This window comes from Panthera tigris, chromosome E3 (genome assembly GCF_018350195.1).
Source record: "Panthera tigris isolate Pti1 chromosome E3, P.tigris_Pti1_mat1.1, whole genome shotgun sequence".
NCBI lineage: Eukaryota > Metazoa > Chordata > Mammalia > Carnivora > Felidae > Panthera > Panthera tigris.
The window spans coordinates 38,587,714-38,600,216 of NC_056675.1; the positions used below are offsets into that span (position 1 = coordinate 38,587,714).

Sequence of the window (12,503 nt, forward strand, 5' to 3'; positions counted from 1 at the left end):
TCATCAGCTTGAGCCCCACACTAGACACAGAGATTACTTTAAAAAATAATTTAAAAAATTAAAAAATAATAATTAAAAAATAAAATACTCCCAAACAAACAACCCCAACAAAACAAACAAAATAAAAACAAAAAACTGGAAAGGATAAGTGAAACAGGAGAGGTAAAGTGTTAAAGCCTACACAAATCTTCACCGTATCACTTGACTTTTATGTACGTTTAATGATTTCCATAATGGAAACTTTCAATAGGTGTATGTTAAAGGATGCTTCATCTCCTACATCTACATATTAGCTGTTTCTCTATGTATTAGGATTCTTTCAGTTATAATGAACAGAAACTCCAACTTACACTGGCTTAAACATAAAAGGAAACATATAGATTCATGTAGCTAAAAAGTCAAGGGCAGTTCTAGGTATCAGGTGACGCTTGATCCTACAGCTCAATGTGTCACCAAGACTGAGTATTTATCACTCTGCTCTGCCTTCTATGGTGGTTGGTTTCATTCTAAGATTCACACCTCTCCTAGTTTCAGGAAGACTGTCAACAACCAGTGGGTAACATGTATCATCCAATAAACGCTGGGTTTGTTCTACCATTTCAAACAGAAGTCCCCATGGGACCAACTTAAGGTCATATACCTAACACTGAGCCATCTTCCAATCACAGAGGTAGAATCCTCCTTTACTAACTTAGGTTAGGTCACATTCTTCATTTCGAGGAATGAGGGTAAAGAACCTCACAGACCTCCGAATGGAATCAGTGTTGTTGGGAAAGAGGAAAGGGAAAATGGGTGCTAAGAGACAGTCAACAAATCTCTGCTAAACTCTCCACAGGTAAAGCTTCCAATACAAAAGAAGAGAGGGCAATGACAGATATCTTCTAACACAGAAATACAGGTATAAAGCTATGGTCAGATATCAGGGACCTGGATAGGCTGTAGAGATGAAAGATGACCGTAATGAAAGGACAAACAGTATCTGAGGCGGATGGGAATACTGGGGAGGCGTTCTAGGAGGTAAGCATTACCATAATACCAGAAACTAGGAAAAAAAAAAAACCTGCAAGAAAAAAATACCTATAGGTCAGCATCCCTCAATTATATGGATTCAAAAATACTCAACAAGATATTACCAAATCAAATCTAACAATGTATAATAAGAATTATACAGTGGGACTTATTCCAGGTATGCAAGGCTGGCTCAATATTCAAAAATATATTAATGCCATTCCTCACATCAACAGGCTAAAGAATAAAAATCATATGATCATATCAGTAGATGTAGAAAAAGCATTTGACAAAATCTAGCACCCATACATGATAAAAACTCAGCAAACTAGGAACAGAGGGGAATCGCCTCAATCTGATTTTAAAAACTGCCGAAACACCCTACAGCTAATATTATACTTACTTGTGAGAATCTAGAAGCTTTCCCATTAAGATCAGGAACAAGGTAAGAATTTCCCTTGCACCACTCCTCTTCAACATCATACTGGAAGCCCTATATAATTTAATAACGATAAGAAAATAAGAGATATACAGATTGAAAAAGAAGAAATAAAATGTTCTTTGTTTACAGAGGACAAGGTCGTGTATGTTAAAACTCCAAAGAATCAACAACAACAACAAAACTCCTGGAACTTATAAAGCACTTGTAGAAAAGTTGAAGGTTATTAGGTTAATACATAAAATTTAACCACTTTCCTATACACCAACAAGGAACAAGTGGAATTTGAAATTAAAAACAAAATACCATTTACATTAGTAAAATAATAAGCTGGCTGAACATCTAAATACCAAAAACATGTACAAGGTATACATGAATAAAACTACAAGATTAAAGAGATAAAAAAAAATAAATGGAGAGACATTCCATGTTCATGGATAGGAAGAATCGATAATGGGATGTTACACAAATTAGGTGAAGAACCGTTAAAATTCAAAGATAAGAAAATGAACAACCCAATTAAAATAATGGGCCAAATATCTGAACAGACACCTCACCAGACAAGGTACACAGATACAAAGATGTTCCACATTACAATTCATTAGGGAATTGCAAATGAAAACAAAAACACTGGGGTGCCTGTGTGACTCAGTTGTTAAGAGTCTCACTTAGGCTCAGGTCATGATATCACAGTTCGTGAGTTCGAGCCCTGCATCAGGAGTTCACTGACAGTGCAGAGCCTGCTTAGGATTCTGTACCCCACCCCAGCTCTCTCTCTCCCTCTCCTCCTATCCAACTTGAGCACTATCTCTCTCAGAAATAAATAAACTTTATTAAAAAATAAAAAAAATAACACCATGCAACCATCAAAATGGTGAAAACCCCAAAACACTGAACACAACTGTCGGCAAAGATGTGGAGGAACAGGAAGTCTCATTCATTGCTGATGGGAATGCAAAATGGCAGAGCTTTCCTGTTACTCTCCTGAAAATCTCAGACCCATTTGAGCCTGAGAATGGTTAGAAGAGAGGTTGTTTTCAGGTCCTAGACTGTGTACAGGAACAAGAATGATTTTGGAGGGCAGAGCATCCTGGTTAACTCTACAGAAAAAAACTGGGTTTCTTTCTGAAAACAAGACACCATCCCTAAGAAGGGATTTCTGGCCCTTGGGGAGATAGGCGAGATAGCAACATTTAGTCAAGAAACTAGCACTTCCTGAGATGTAACTGCCCCACTCTCTCTTTCTCTTCCTTCTAAGATGGTGAGGCTGACATGAGTGGTCAAGATAGTGTTGGAATGGAGCACCAGCAGAGTATCTCAGAGAGCTGAAGGGGAAGAATGCATAAGAAGTACTTAGGAGCCCTGACTCATAAATTCTGTTCCCTAACTGCATGAACAAGAATTTGATTTCTTCCTGGGCATCTCATATTCAAAGGACCTTGTCATATCTGAACTAGGAACCAGAAATCTTCCATTGTCTTCATGCATCTTCTCCAACATATCTTAAGACAATCACTTTCTGCCATTTGCTTTATATATCTGCTCTCAAATGGGACCCATGATCAATCACTGTTCTTCACCCCTCCTGGCAAGTAGGGTAGATGAAATCCTGTAAGATGAGCTTTGAAGTTGAAAGATGTTATACAAGGTTGGCCCTTCACTAGAGCCTGGTATCACTGTCCTCTGTAAACCTGAAGTGCCCTTCTCTGATCCCGTTTGTAAAGCACTCTTCGCCATGGCAGATGTTGGAAGCTATTGAGATTGTTCTTGGTAAAACGTTTGGATCCTTCAGTAACTATGGAAGATGCCAATCACAACTGCTCATTTGACCCTGAAGAAGTGAATTTTTCTGCCAGGCCCATGCAAAGGAATATTCTCTAAGTCATCTTCTTAAAGGAGAATGCACAGGTCCTAGTTCTACTGTCTGCAGTAGGTAGCCATTGGACCTGAAGCTTCAGCTTCCAAGATTGTAATAATGTAATAATTGTAATAATGATGCCTATCGCACTAACCAAGAAGCCACGTGGAATGGAGGAAAATGATATTAAATCGTTGAGTCAAGTGTTGCGGGAACTAGTTCTGTCCTATTAAACCAGTTATCCTCCCAGGTTCCTATAATGGTGAAAGGATTAACTAGATCTGTGTTCCCCAAACTGGTGTTCCACCAAACAAGCTTGGGAGTTGTTAGGTGGGACTTCCATACACAACAGCATCACCACAAGGGCCTCCAACTCAAACGGGGCTGGTATTCACTGCATGCTTACGCTTCTTTCCTTTGACCTACCCTCCGCCCCCCCCAACACCTCCCGGCTTAGTTTCACACTACACTTAAATGTAAATGCTCGAAGTCTTCCTATAACAAAACATTCACTTTATTCTAACCCACTGTCCCTAAATTTACTTGGATGAATAATACTTTTTGTCATGGAACATCTCTGCACATCTCAAAGTGTTCTCTGAGTACAAGTTTGAGGTTCACTGATGGAGCTAGATTTGTAAGGGCCTTTCCACATCCTTCTGTATGCATTGTCCATGGCAGGAACAGCTCGAGGGCTTGCAAGACTGCCAGGTCTGTGTGAGCATTCGGGCCCTTGTTACCAGCAAGGCAAGTGGTGGAGAGCAGACATTGCAGGGGTTGGACCAGGAGGGGAGGCAACCTGAGTGGAGGTGATTTTCCTGCAGTGTACATGGAATATGGTCTGCCTACTCCAGGGTGAAGATCCCTGAGCTTTGGGTTTGGGCATTCACGAGGATAAAATGATAACCTTGGATATTCATAGGTCCCCAACATATAAGTCTCTGTGTGATCCTTCAGAGCACTTCAGGCTTTCTTCCACCTCTTCTGGTCACGTGCAAGACCAGGACTCATGGCCATCACACATCAATGCAGCACTCGATACCTCAAGAAGAAAGATTACTGAGCCAGTGGATGCCCTGAGGAACCAAAGCTAATGGGCAGGTGGACATGGCAGTTTCTCCTCTTTGGTATACTTTCATTCTTGTGTTTGTTACATATGAGATTGTGTTAGTCTTATGCTTGAACTTAAGATTCAAGGTTGCCGAAGACAGACACAGCCCCTACCCTCCCCATGCTTATATTTTTATGGGAGAAGACAGACAAAAACAAGTAAACAAACCAAATAACTCTCAGTGGTGATACATGCTATGATGGAAATAAACAGCGCTCAGAGTGGTAAGAGTAGATAGGACTGGTACATGAGTAAAAGGAACAGTGAGCCTTGTGTGAGTGTGGATTTGAAAATGTGGGAGTTTGGAGAGGTCATAAAAGAGAATATTGTAGAAGTGCCTCTTTTTAAAAAAAATGTTTAATGTATTTATTTTGAGAGACAGAGAGAAAACAAGGGGGGATGGGGACAGAGAGGGAGAGTGAGAATCCCAAGCAGGCTCTACGCCTTCAGCGCAGAGGCTGACCTGGGGCTCAGTCCCACGAACCATGATATTGAGACCTGAGCCCAGATCAAGAGCCCAATGCTTAACTGACTGAGCCACCCAGATGCCCCTGTAGAAGTTCCTCTGAAGTGAAAAAATAAGTTTGGAAATACAAAATTCATCCTCTCTTTTAAGGATAAATAGCTATCATGAGGGCTAACACTCCCTCACCATAAAGGATGAAAGAAATGTTTTAAACAAACCTTTATCCTAACTCTTCTCTGTAAATTATTGCTCCTTAAGATACTAATATTTTTTTAATTTAACTTTTCTCAAGTGAAACATATTTTACTTGTACCTTTATGAAATATTAGGGATCCTTCACTTTTTGTTTTTCTTCAAATGCTTTGACACTGTTCCGTTGTTCATACACATCATGGACAAATGCTTAGTGTGACAATTATGATGTTGGAAATCCATCCTTTGCTTAAAAAATTCAACCTTAAGCTTTCTTACTAAGTTTTCCCTTAAAGGTGCAGGGTACCCAAATACTATAAAGCTTAATATATTGTGTTAGTGGCAAGATCAGTGCAACTCCACAGTCATCATCCTACCGTGGGAGAAGGGAGAAGCGATTCTGACAGTTCTCCTAAACCTGAAACTTGGAGCTGCTCAATGCCCGTCAGGAGACACAGACGGAGGGCTGCTTTAAAGCAAAGTGCGGGTGTTCTCACATGCGCTGAGTCACACAGGAGAGCCTCACACATGCTGGACTGCAGAAAGCTCTTCTGCAACAACAGCCTGATTATCACTGCCCACGGGGGATTCATACACGGAGGAATTCCTGCACAGAAGGGACACCGGCAGATGCTTCAACAGCACTCCAGCCTCGCTCCCTACTGAACCACACAAGAAATGATAAAGGTGACAAGTGTGAGAGAGATTTAGTGACAATATGCTTTTGTCCAAATAGGTTTTGGAAACAACCCTAGAAACACCATGTGTGAACAAAAAGTTCAACCTTTCCTACTTGAGGACACTCCAGAGACTCCATTCAGGTGAGAACCCACAGAAACAACGGGAGCCCTTCAGCAAATAATCCACTCTGCACACCAGAGGGGAGAGCCCAGAGAGAAAAGCACTAGGCAGTCTTGACCCATGACACGAGTGCAACTGGCCAGGAAATGCAGAAGGTGGTCGGTGAACACTGGTCTGTGCAGTGACTCGATGATTGGAAAGGCCTCTATGGAATTCAAACCACCCGTGTTATGTCAACTGTCCAGGGCGATCTGATCAAAAGGGCTGCCCAGCATTCTTGCTCTCATATTCTGCGGGGGAATGAAACACTCTTCTCACGGCTCCTGTAAAAGCTGATCAACCCTAGCACCTTGGTTCAATTCCAAGCTCTCCTCTTGTCCTTCCCCTCCAGCGAAGACAGCGGAGGTTCGCAAGACCACCTTGAGGTTCCAGATGGAGTCTCCTAAATGGCGGGGAACACTCTGGGTCTGCCATGGACCCCACACTGTGGCCGCTTAGACCAGTGCAGAGAGGAATGAGGATTTCAGGGTTACACTGGTCAACGATCCAGTTCTCAGAACCAAGCAAGGAACCATTATAAAGCTGTGACCTGAACCAACTGAAACACAGCAACTTCTGGACTGTCCTAAAATCATTTGGTTATATTTCTGAGAGCCGTAATACTAACATTTGAGGCTAAATCTAAGGTTGTGTGTTCCACTTCATCTTGAACCCAACCTAAATTTTGATTTTCTGTTGCATTTTTGGTAATCAATGCTCAACCCTGTGACGAAGCAATAGAAATTCCTTCTCCCAACGTCCACACGTCCACCCCACGTTATAAGCATAAGGACTTGTGGAACACTGTACTACTGGTAATTGGCTAAGCAGACATTCCCGACAGAGGCTTCTCGATTGAAATGTCCTGCTTCTGCTTTCCTGCACAACCTTCCTCCCAAACATCACCTTAGTCCAAGAGGGACTTAGTCCAAGAGGGACTTAGTCCAAGAGGGCAGCCACCTTCCTCTGTACACCAATCAGGGCAAATGTGCTTCTGCCCTAGGTCGCGTGGTTTTTTTGAGACAAAACTTACATACGATATGCGAGGGATAGTTACCAAACGATTCCTTAAAGCCTACTGCACTCACATGAGGAATGAAAGGCAACCCATCCCCTCTCTGTAGCCCATCGATCAATAGAAACCTATCTTATGCACATAAACACTGGAGCACAGGGGAACAGAGAGCAAGGATAGGGGAATGAAGCCAGAGAGGCAGGGAGAGATGGTTGCCTTGTCCACTTGAAAAAATGACCAACCTGGATTGTCTCAGGTAAGAAATCAGTCCTTTGCTATCATGTAAGCTCCTCAGTGTGCCCACCAGTGTTACATTGGCTCAGAGGAAGGCAGATTTCTGTTGAGGGTCAAAGTCCACATGGAACGACACAGAAAAGGTTCCGCAGCTCTAGTAGATAGCTGCCTCTATTTGTATGAGCCAGGTTATGCTGCAGAAACACACGACACCAACACCTCGGTGGTTTAACAAAAGTTTATTTCTCATTCCCATAAAGTCCATCACAGGTCTGGGACATTCTCCAGAACAGCTCCTCACCAAGGGGCCAGGGGGCGGGGTGCTCAGCATTCCAGACTACTTTGACCCTGTGGCCCCTTCCTGTGTGGGCTTCCATGATTGACGCAGACGAGCACTACCGAGTCTTGCACCAACAATGAAAGGCTTCAGCCCAGAAGTGAGGCCTCTGCTCATAACCCATTACCCAAAACTACCTCGTGACCCTGACTTCAAGTAGCAGAAAACCACAACCACTCTCTCTACTCTTCACTAGAATACGAGTCCCGTGAGAGTGGATTTCCAGCTCTTTTGTTCACTATCTTCTCAGTCTAGAACGGTGCCTGGGCCCACGAGAGATCCCCATCAAAGTGAATGAATGTAGCACCAGGAAGATGTCCACATGTATCCCGGGATGACGCAGTACCAGTAGTCGAAGGATGAGGGCGTTGGGTAACAGCTATGCAGACGGGAGCTTCAGAGCTGGCTGTGCTTACGAAATCATATTTGAATCATCTTGAAGAAAATAAAGTCTCATTGAGGGCGCTAGACCATCATGAGACTTAAACCATAAAGCGCTGCAGTCACAGACCAAATCAGCTAAGCGCTATCACTACCAGCAGCGCTCAATTCCTGAAAGGAGTCGCCAATAGCCACAAATGCACCTGCTTCCTAAGTGTAGTCAGTCTGCCCAGCGTATCATGGGGAGCAGGGGAAAGGGAAAGAAACGCACGGTGAGCATCTACTACTGGCCAGGCTGTGGGGTGCTTTTCCTTCACCAGCCCCTCTAGTCCCCAGAATAACCTTGAGACGAAACACAGTTTTCTTTCACAGAGAACGTGGAGGCTTAAGTGTTTCAGTAACGAATCAAGCCACAGGAATGTCTTATAAGCTAGAAACAGACACAACACAACGTCATCCAGTCTGGCCCTGCAGGGATAACACACACAACCATCCTGCAAATCCTACCTTCAGGCCTGACTCATTCAGCTAAGTGACAACCAACGGACGTACCAACTATAGGGTCCCGAACACGTCCCTGTAACCAGACCTTAACTTTACAAGCCTTAACTTCATCATTTATAAGCCATTTGGAAGAGATCATTTAAACCCTTTCCTGATACTACCTAAAAGCTCTAACAGGAATACATGTGAGTCATTGTTGTAGATAAGAGTTTCGGGAAGATCCACAGTGTATAGAGATTTTCAGTCATCTATCATTTATCACCTAAGGCTGTCGTTAAATGCTGTGTGCAAAACAGAGACCTGTATACCCTGTCTGACTGATAATAGTTTACAGTGTAAGACAATCAACATGGATGTAGATTCAGCCAACCTTACCCACCACTCAGCAGTTCCCGAACTTTCCTCTTGGGAAACCAATCTTCAGCCACACCCAGTGAACCGCTTCCTGCCTGCAGCACACACTCCTTCCTAAACCTAACCCTCTGCTTTAAAACCAAAAGGCAAATTAAGAAGTAAATAAAAACCTGAGTTGATCCTGAACTCCCATAAATTTCCCTTTAAGCCCCAGGAAAGTTTTAATATTCATGGTTGACATCATCAGAGGGAAAGGTCTATAGTTTCTTTTATTGCAGACCACTCTTCTTTACATGGAATATATAACATGTCTAAAAATTCCAACCCGTTTCCATACAATCTTATTGATATTGGGTCCTTTATCAACCACTACAAATGAGAGGTATAAATTAGTGCACTGGTCCTTCTTCTGACAGATTCCCTACTGGTGAAATAAATAGCATTTCATCACAGTAAAAATGGGGCTAAAAGGATTTAAGAGCTAAGTTGCTAAAATATTTAAGAAGGAAATCAGGGGCACCCAGCTGGCTCAGTGGGTTAAGCATCCGACTCTTGACTTGAGCTCGGGTCATGATCTCACGGCTTGTGAGTTCAAGCCCCGCATCGGGCTCTGCACTGACAGTGCAAAGCCTGCTTGGGATTCTCTCTCTCTCCCTCTCTGCCCCTCTCCACTCACACGGTCTCTCACCCTCTCAAAATAAATAAACTTTAAAAAAAAAAAAAGGAACTCAAATGATGTCCAACTCTAGGAACAGGGTCCAATGACAAGGGAGAGGAAGAAAATCCAGTGTAGTTCTTGGATAATTCAACAATAGAACTCATTTTTGCCCCATGGGACTCTTGACATTGGTAAGCCTACTACCTTGAAGGCAATGGTACACAATTAAACAGGCTGGTTATTGCTTTTTCTTTTGGAAGACCATGCTACAGATGTTTCTCTTATATGTGTTTCAAAGTCGCTGGAAAATCAATGCAAAACCAACAAGATGATCACAGAAGACTGATTAATTCAGAGATGTATTTGCTATTTGAAGGTGAATTTGCTGCCAGGTACAATCACAAAATAGTTATATTCCTTACGCAGAATGTTCTTTGAACATCTTTCTTGCAAGGAATTCCCTGAAGATTTACACGTAAAAACGTTAAATGGTACAAAATTAACGCATCCCCTGCAAAGTCAACCTTGACTCTTTTCTGAGAAACATGTTTATATCACCAAATTTTCCATTGATGTAGAATTATTCATGCTTCATAATTTTGTATTTTTTTCATAAACATCAGGGCTCGGCTGTACTTGGTGAATTTCCTCTTTTTGGAAGAAGTAGAAGCGTCCATTCAGTGGTGGTGTTTCTGGTGTGTAATAAGGCTTGACTGCCTGCTAGCTTCTCATGCTGATGCTACATGTGGGTTCTCCGGTGTTTAGTAAGGTGAGAATTCTGACTGAATTTCTTTCCACATACATAACACATAAAGGGTTTCTCTCCAGTGTGAGTTCTTTGGTGTGTACGGAGATTTGAATTTTGACTGAAGCTTTTCCCACACCAGGAGCATTTGTATGGTTTTATTCCTTGGTGTATTGATACGTGCTTATTAAGATCTGATTTCCCTCTAAAGCTCTTACCACAATGCTGACATTTATACGGCTTCACTTCAGTGTGAATTTTTTTGTGTTTAGTAAGATCAGAGGTAAGTCTGAAGTTTTTCCTACACTCCTGGCATGTAAAAGGCTTCTCTACTGCACGGGCTTTCTTGTGAAGATCCATAAGTCTCTGCAGCTCATCTTCCCAGATTGAAAGTTCCTTTGTTTGGTTCACTGGAAACTCTTGGTGCCACTTCCCCATCCTGTGTGTATCGCCATGGTTTTCTTTGCCTGTTGTTTTCTGGGGAACTTTTGCTCGGGCCTTTTTTGATACTATGTCTCCTGGTGCTTGTATTTCTAAATCAGAAACACATATAGGCTGATGGTTTTCAGTGTCACTTTTGTGCTTTATTCCTGTCAGAATAAACGGAACAGTCAGCCCACCGCACAGCAGAGCAAAACAACTACAGGAAAGGAGAGGAAAATCCAATGATTATTGACCACAAAATACAGACAGACAGAATTTAAAATGTTAAGCCCTGCGAAGGTTGCTATCAAGGCATTTATCGTGTCCCATGGTGTATTTACCTGTAGGCAGCTCTCCAGGACTGTCCTTGAGCTCCGTGGACCCTTGAACCCATGGCTCTTCCCCTTGCTCTAGATACGAGATCACCTTAGGTTTGGGGAGCACAAACAATGCTGTGAAATGCAAACAGTGAGATCAAGGACTGGCAACTCGACAAAGGTCCACCAACTCCATACGACTCCAGGAAGAGTAAAGGGCAGTGTACAGCGCTTTAACCCAAGGGTCACATGGGTAGACTCTGTCACACCCGCTATCAGGTTAACACGGTCTTCCATCTGCGGGTGGTACACAAGTGGACACGGAGAGATAAACCTAAGCTGGCTCCACGGAAAGGCGAAAGGGCATGGGAATCCACCCACAACGCCCCTCTCCTGCCACCGAGACCGCCCCATATTAAACAAGATGGCACCCAGCCCGAGAGGCTGTAGGGAATACAGATTCGTTCTATTAATTCTTTAGGATCGGCCCGAGTCTGGCGGAGCCAGGTGAAGGGCAGTGGGCTGCGTTATCACACGCACCAGTGATTCCTGTCATGGGAACAGTAAGTGTTTACTTAGCTCTTGAGCACCACGCACCGGAGAGGGAAGCTTTTTCCCACTCTTAGCGTTCACCGGTTCTTGTCCAGGTGGAAGAAACAGACCAGAATCCCTCAGTGAAACTTTTCTAATTATACACTGCCAAACCGGGAAGTATGCATCACTCGGTCATTCAGGCAATGTGTACTGACTGCCTGTCGTGTGCCAGGCACTCTCCTTGGGCTGATGATACAGTGGTGAGTAAGTCAAAGCACCCCGGTCTCATGGAGCTTACCTTCTACTGGGAGAACGAGACAAGCAAACAGCAATCAACAAAGCGGTCAGCACGTGATAAATGTTTTGAACAAAACTAAAGCAGAATAACTCAGCATTTAAGAGTCTGCTCCTCTGGGGCACCTGGGTGGCTCAGTTGGTTAGGCATCCGTCTCTTGATTTTGGCTCAGATCATGATCTCATTGTTTGTGAGATCAAGCCCTACATCAGTCTCTATGCTACCATAGTGGAGCCTGCTTGGAATTCCCTCTCTCTCTGCCCCTCTCCCACTCACGCGTGTGCTCTCTCTCAAAATAAATAAACTTTATTTAAAAAAAAAAAAAAAAAAAAATATTGCTTCTCTGAAGCTACTTGAGATGAGGTCCTATGGAAGGCCTCTTTGAGAAAGTGATATTGGACCAGAAAGGTAAAAGGGAGAGATTTAGTATGTGGCACAAGATGTGCCAGGCAGAGAAAAGGGGAAGGTAGAAATGTGCGTAGCAAGTTCGAGAAACAGAAAGATCAGTGAGGATCAAGAGGCCTGAGCAAGGGCACAAGTGGCAGGAGACGAGGGCAGGGAGGTGAGTAGGGTCAGATCCTGGAGGATCCGAATAAGCACTTCAGTAAGGTTTGGATTTTATTCTGAACGTGATGATAAGTCATTATAAGGTGCTGACACGGGAAACATCACGATTGGATCAGTGTTTAAAAGATTCTGGCTGCTGTGTGGAAAACACAGAGTGGGAGGGCAAGAATGGTGGCCGGCGTACCAGTCAGAAAGTACCAAGGTCAGTCTGGTTAGACATGCTCC

At 43.2% G+C, this 12,503-nt stretch overlaps 1 protein-coding gene across 6 annotated transcripts in view; it reads right to left on the reverse strand.

Moving 5' to 3' along the window:
* Positions 1-1,411: 1,411 nt before the first annotated feature.
* ZNF75A (zinc finger protein 75a) overlaps positions 1,412-12,503 on the reverse strand; it is a 56,365-nt gene continuing 45,273 nt past the window's right edge. For 4 of the 6 annotated variants that reach the window (XM_042972361.1, XM_042972359.1, XM_042972357.1 and 1 more), the window contains 2 exons: positions 10,907-11,017; positions 9,730-10,732 (listed from right to left, as the gene is read on the reverse strand). In XM_042972361.1, coding sequence (XP_042828295.1) covers positions 10,137-10,732; positions 10,907-11,017 — 707 coding nt within the window. In that variant the 3' untranslated portion in view covers positions 9,730-10,136. Of the gene's footprint in view, positions 1,502-9,729; positions 10,783-10,906; positions 11,018-12,503 lie in introns of those variants that run through there. The other 2 variants (XM_042972363.1, XM_042972365.1) reach the window with 2 other exon arrangements.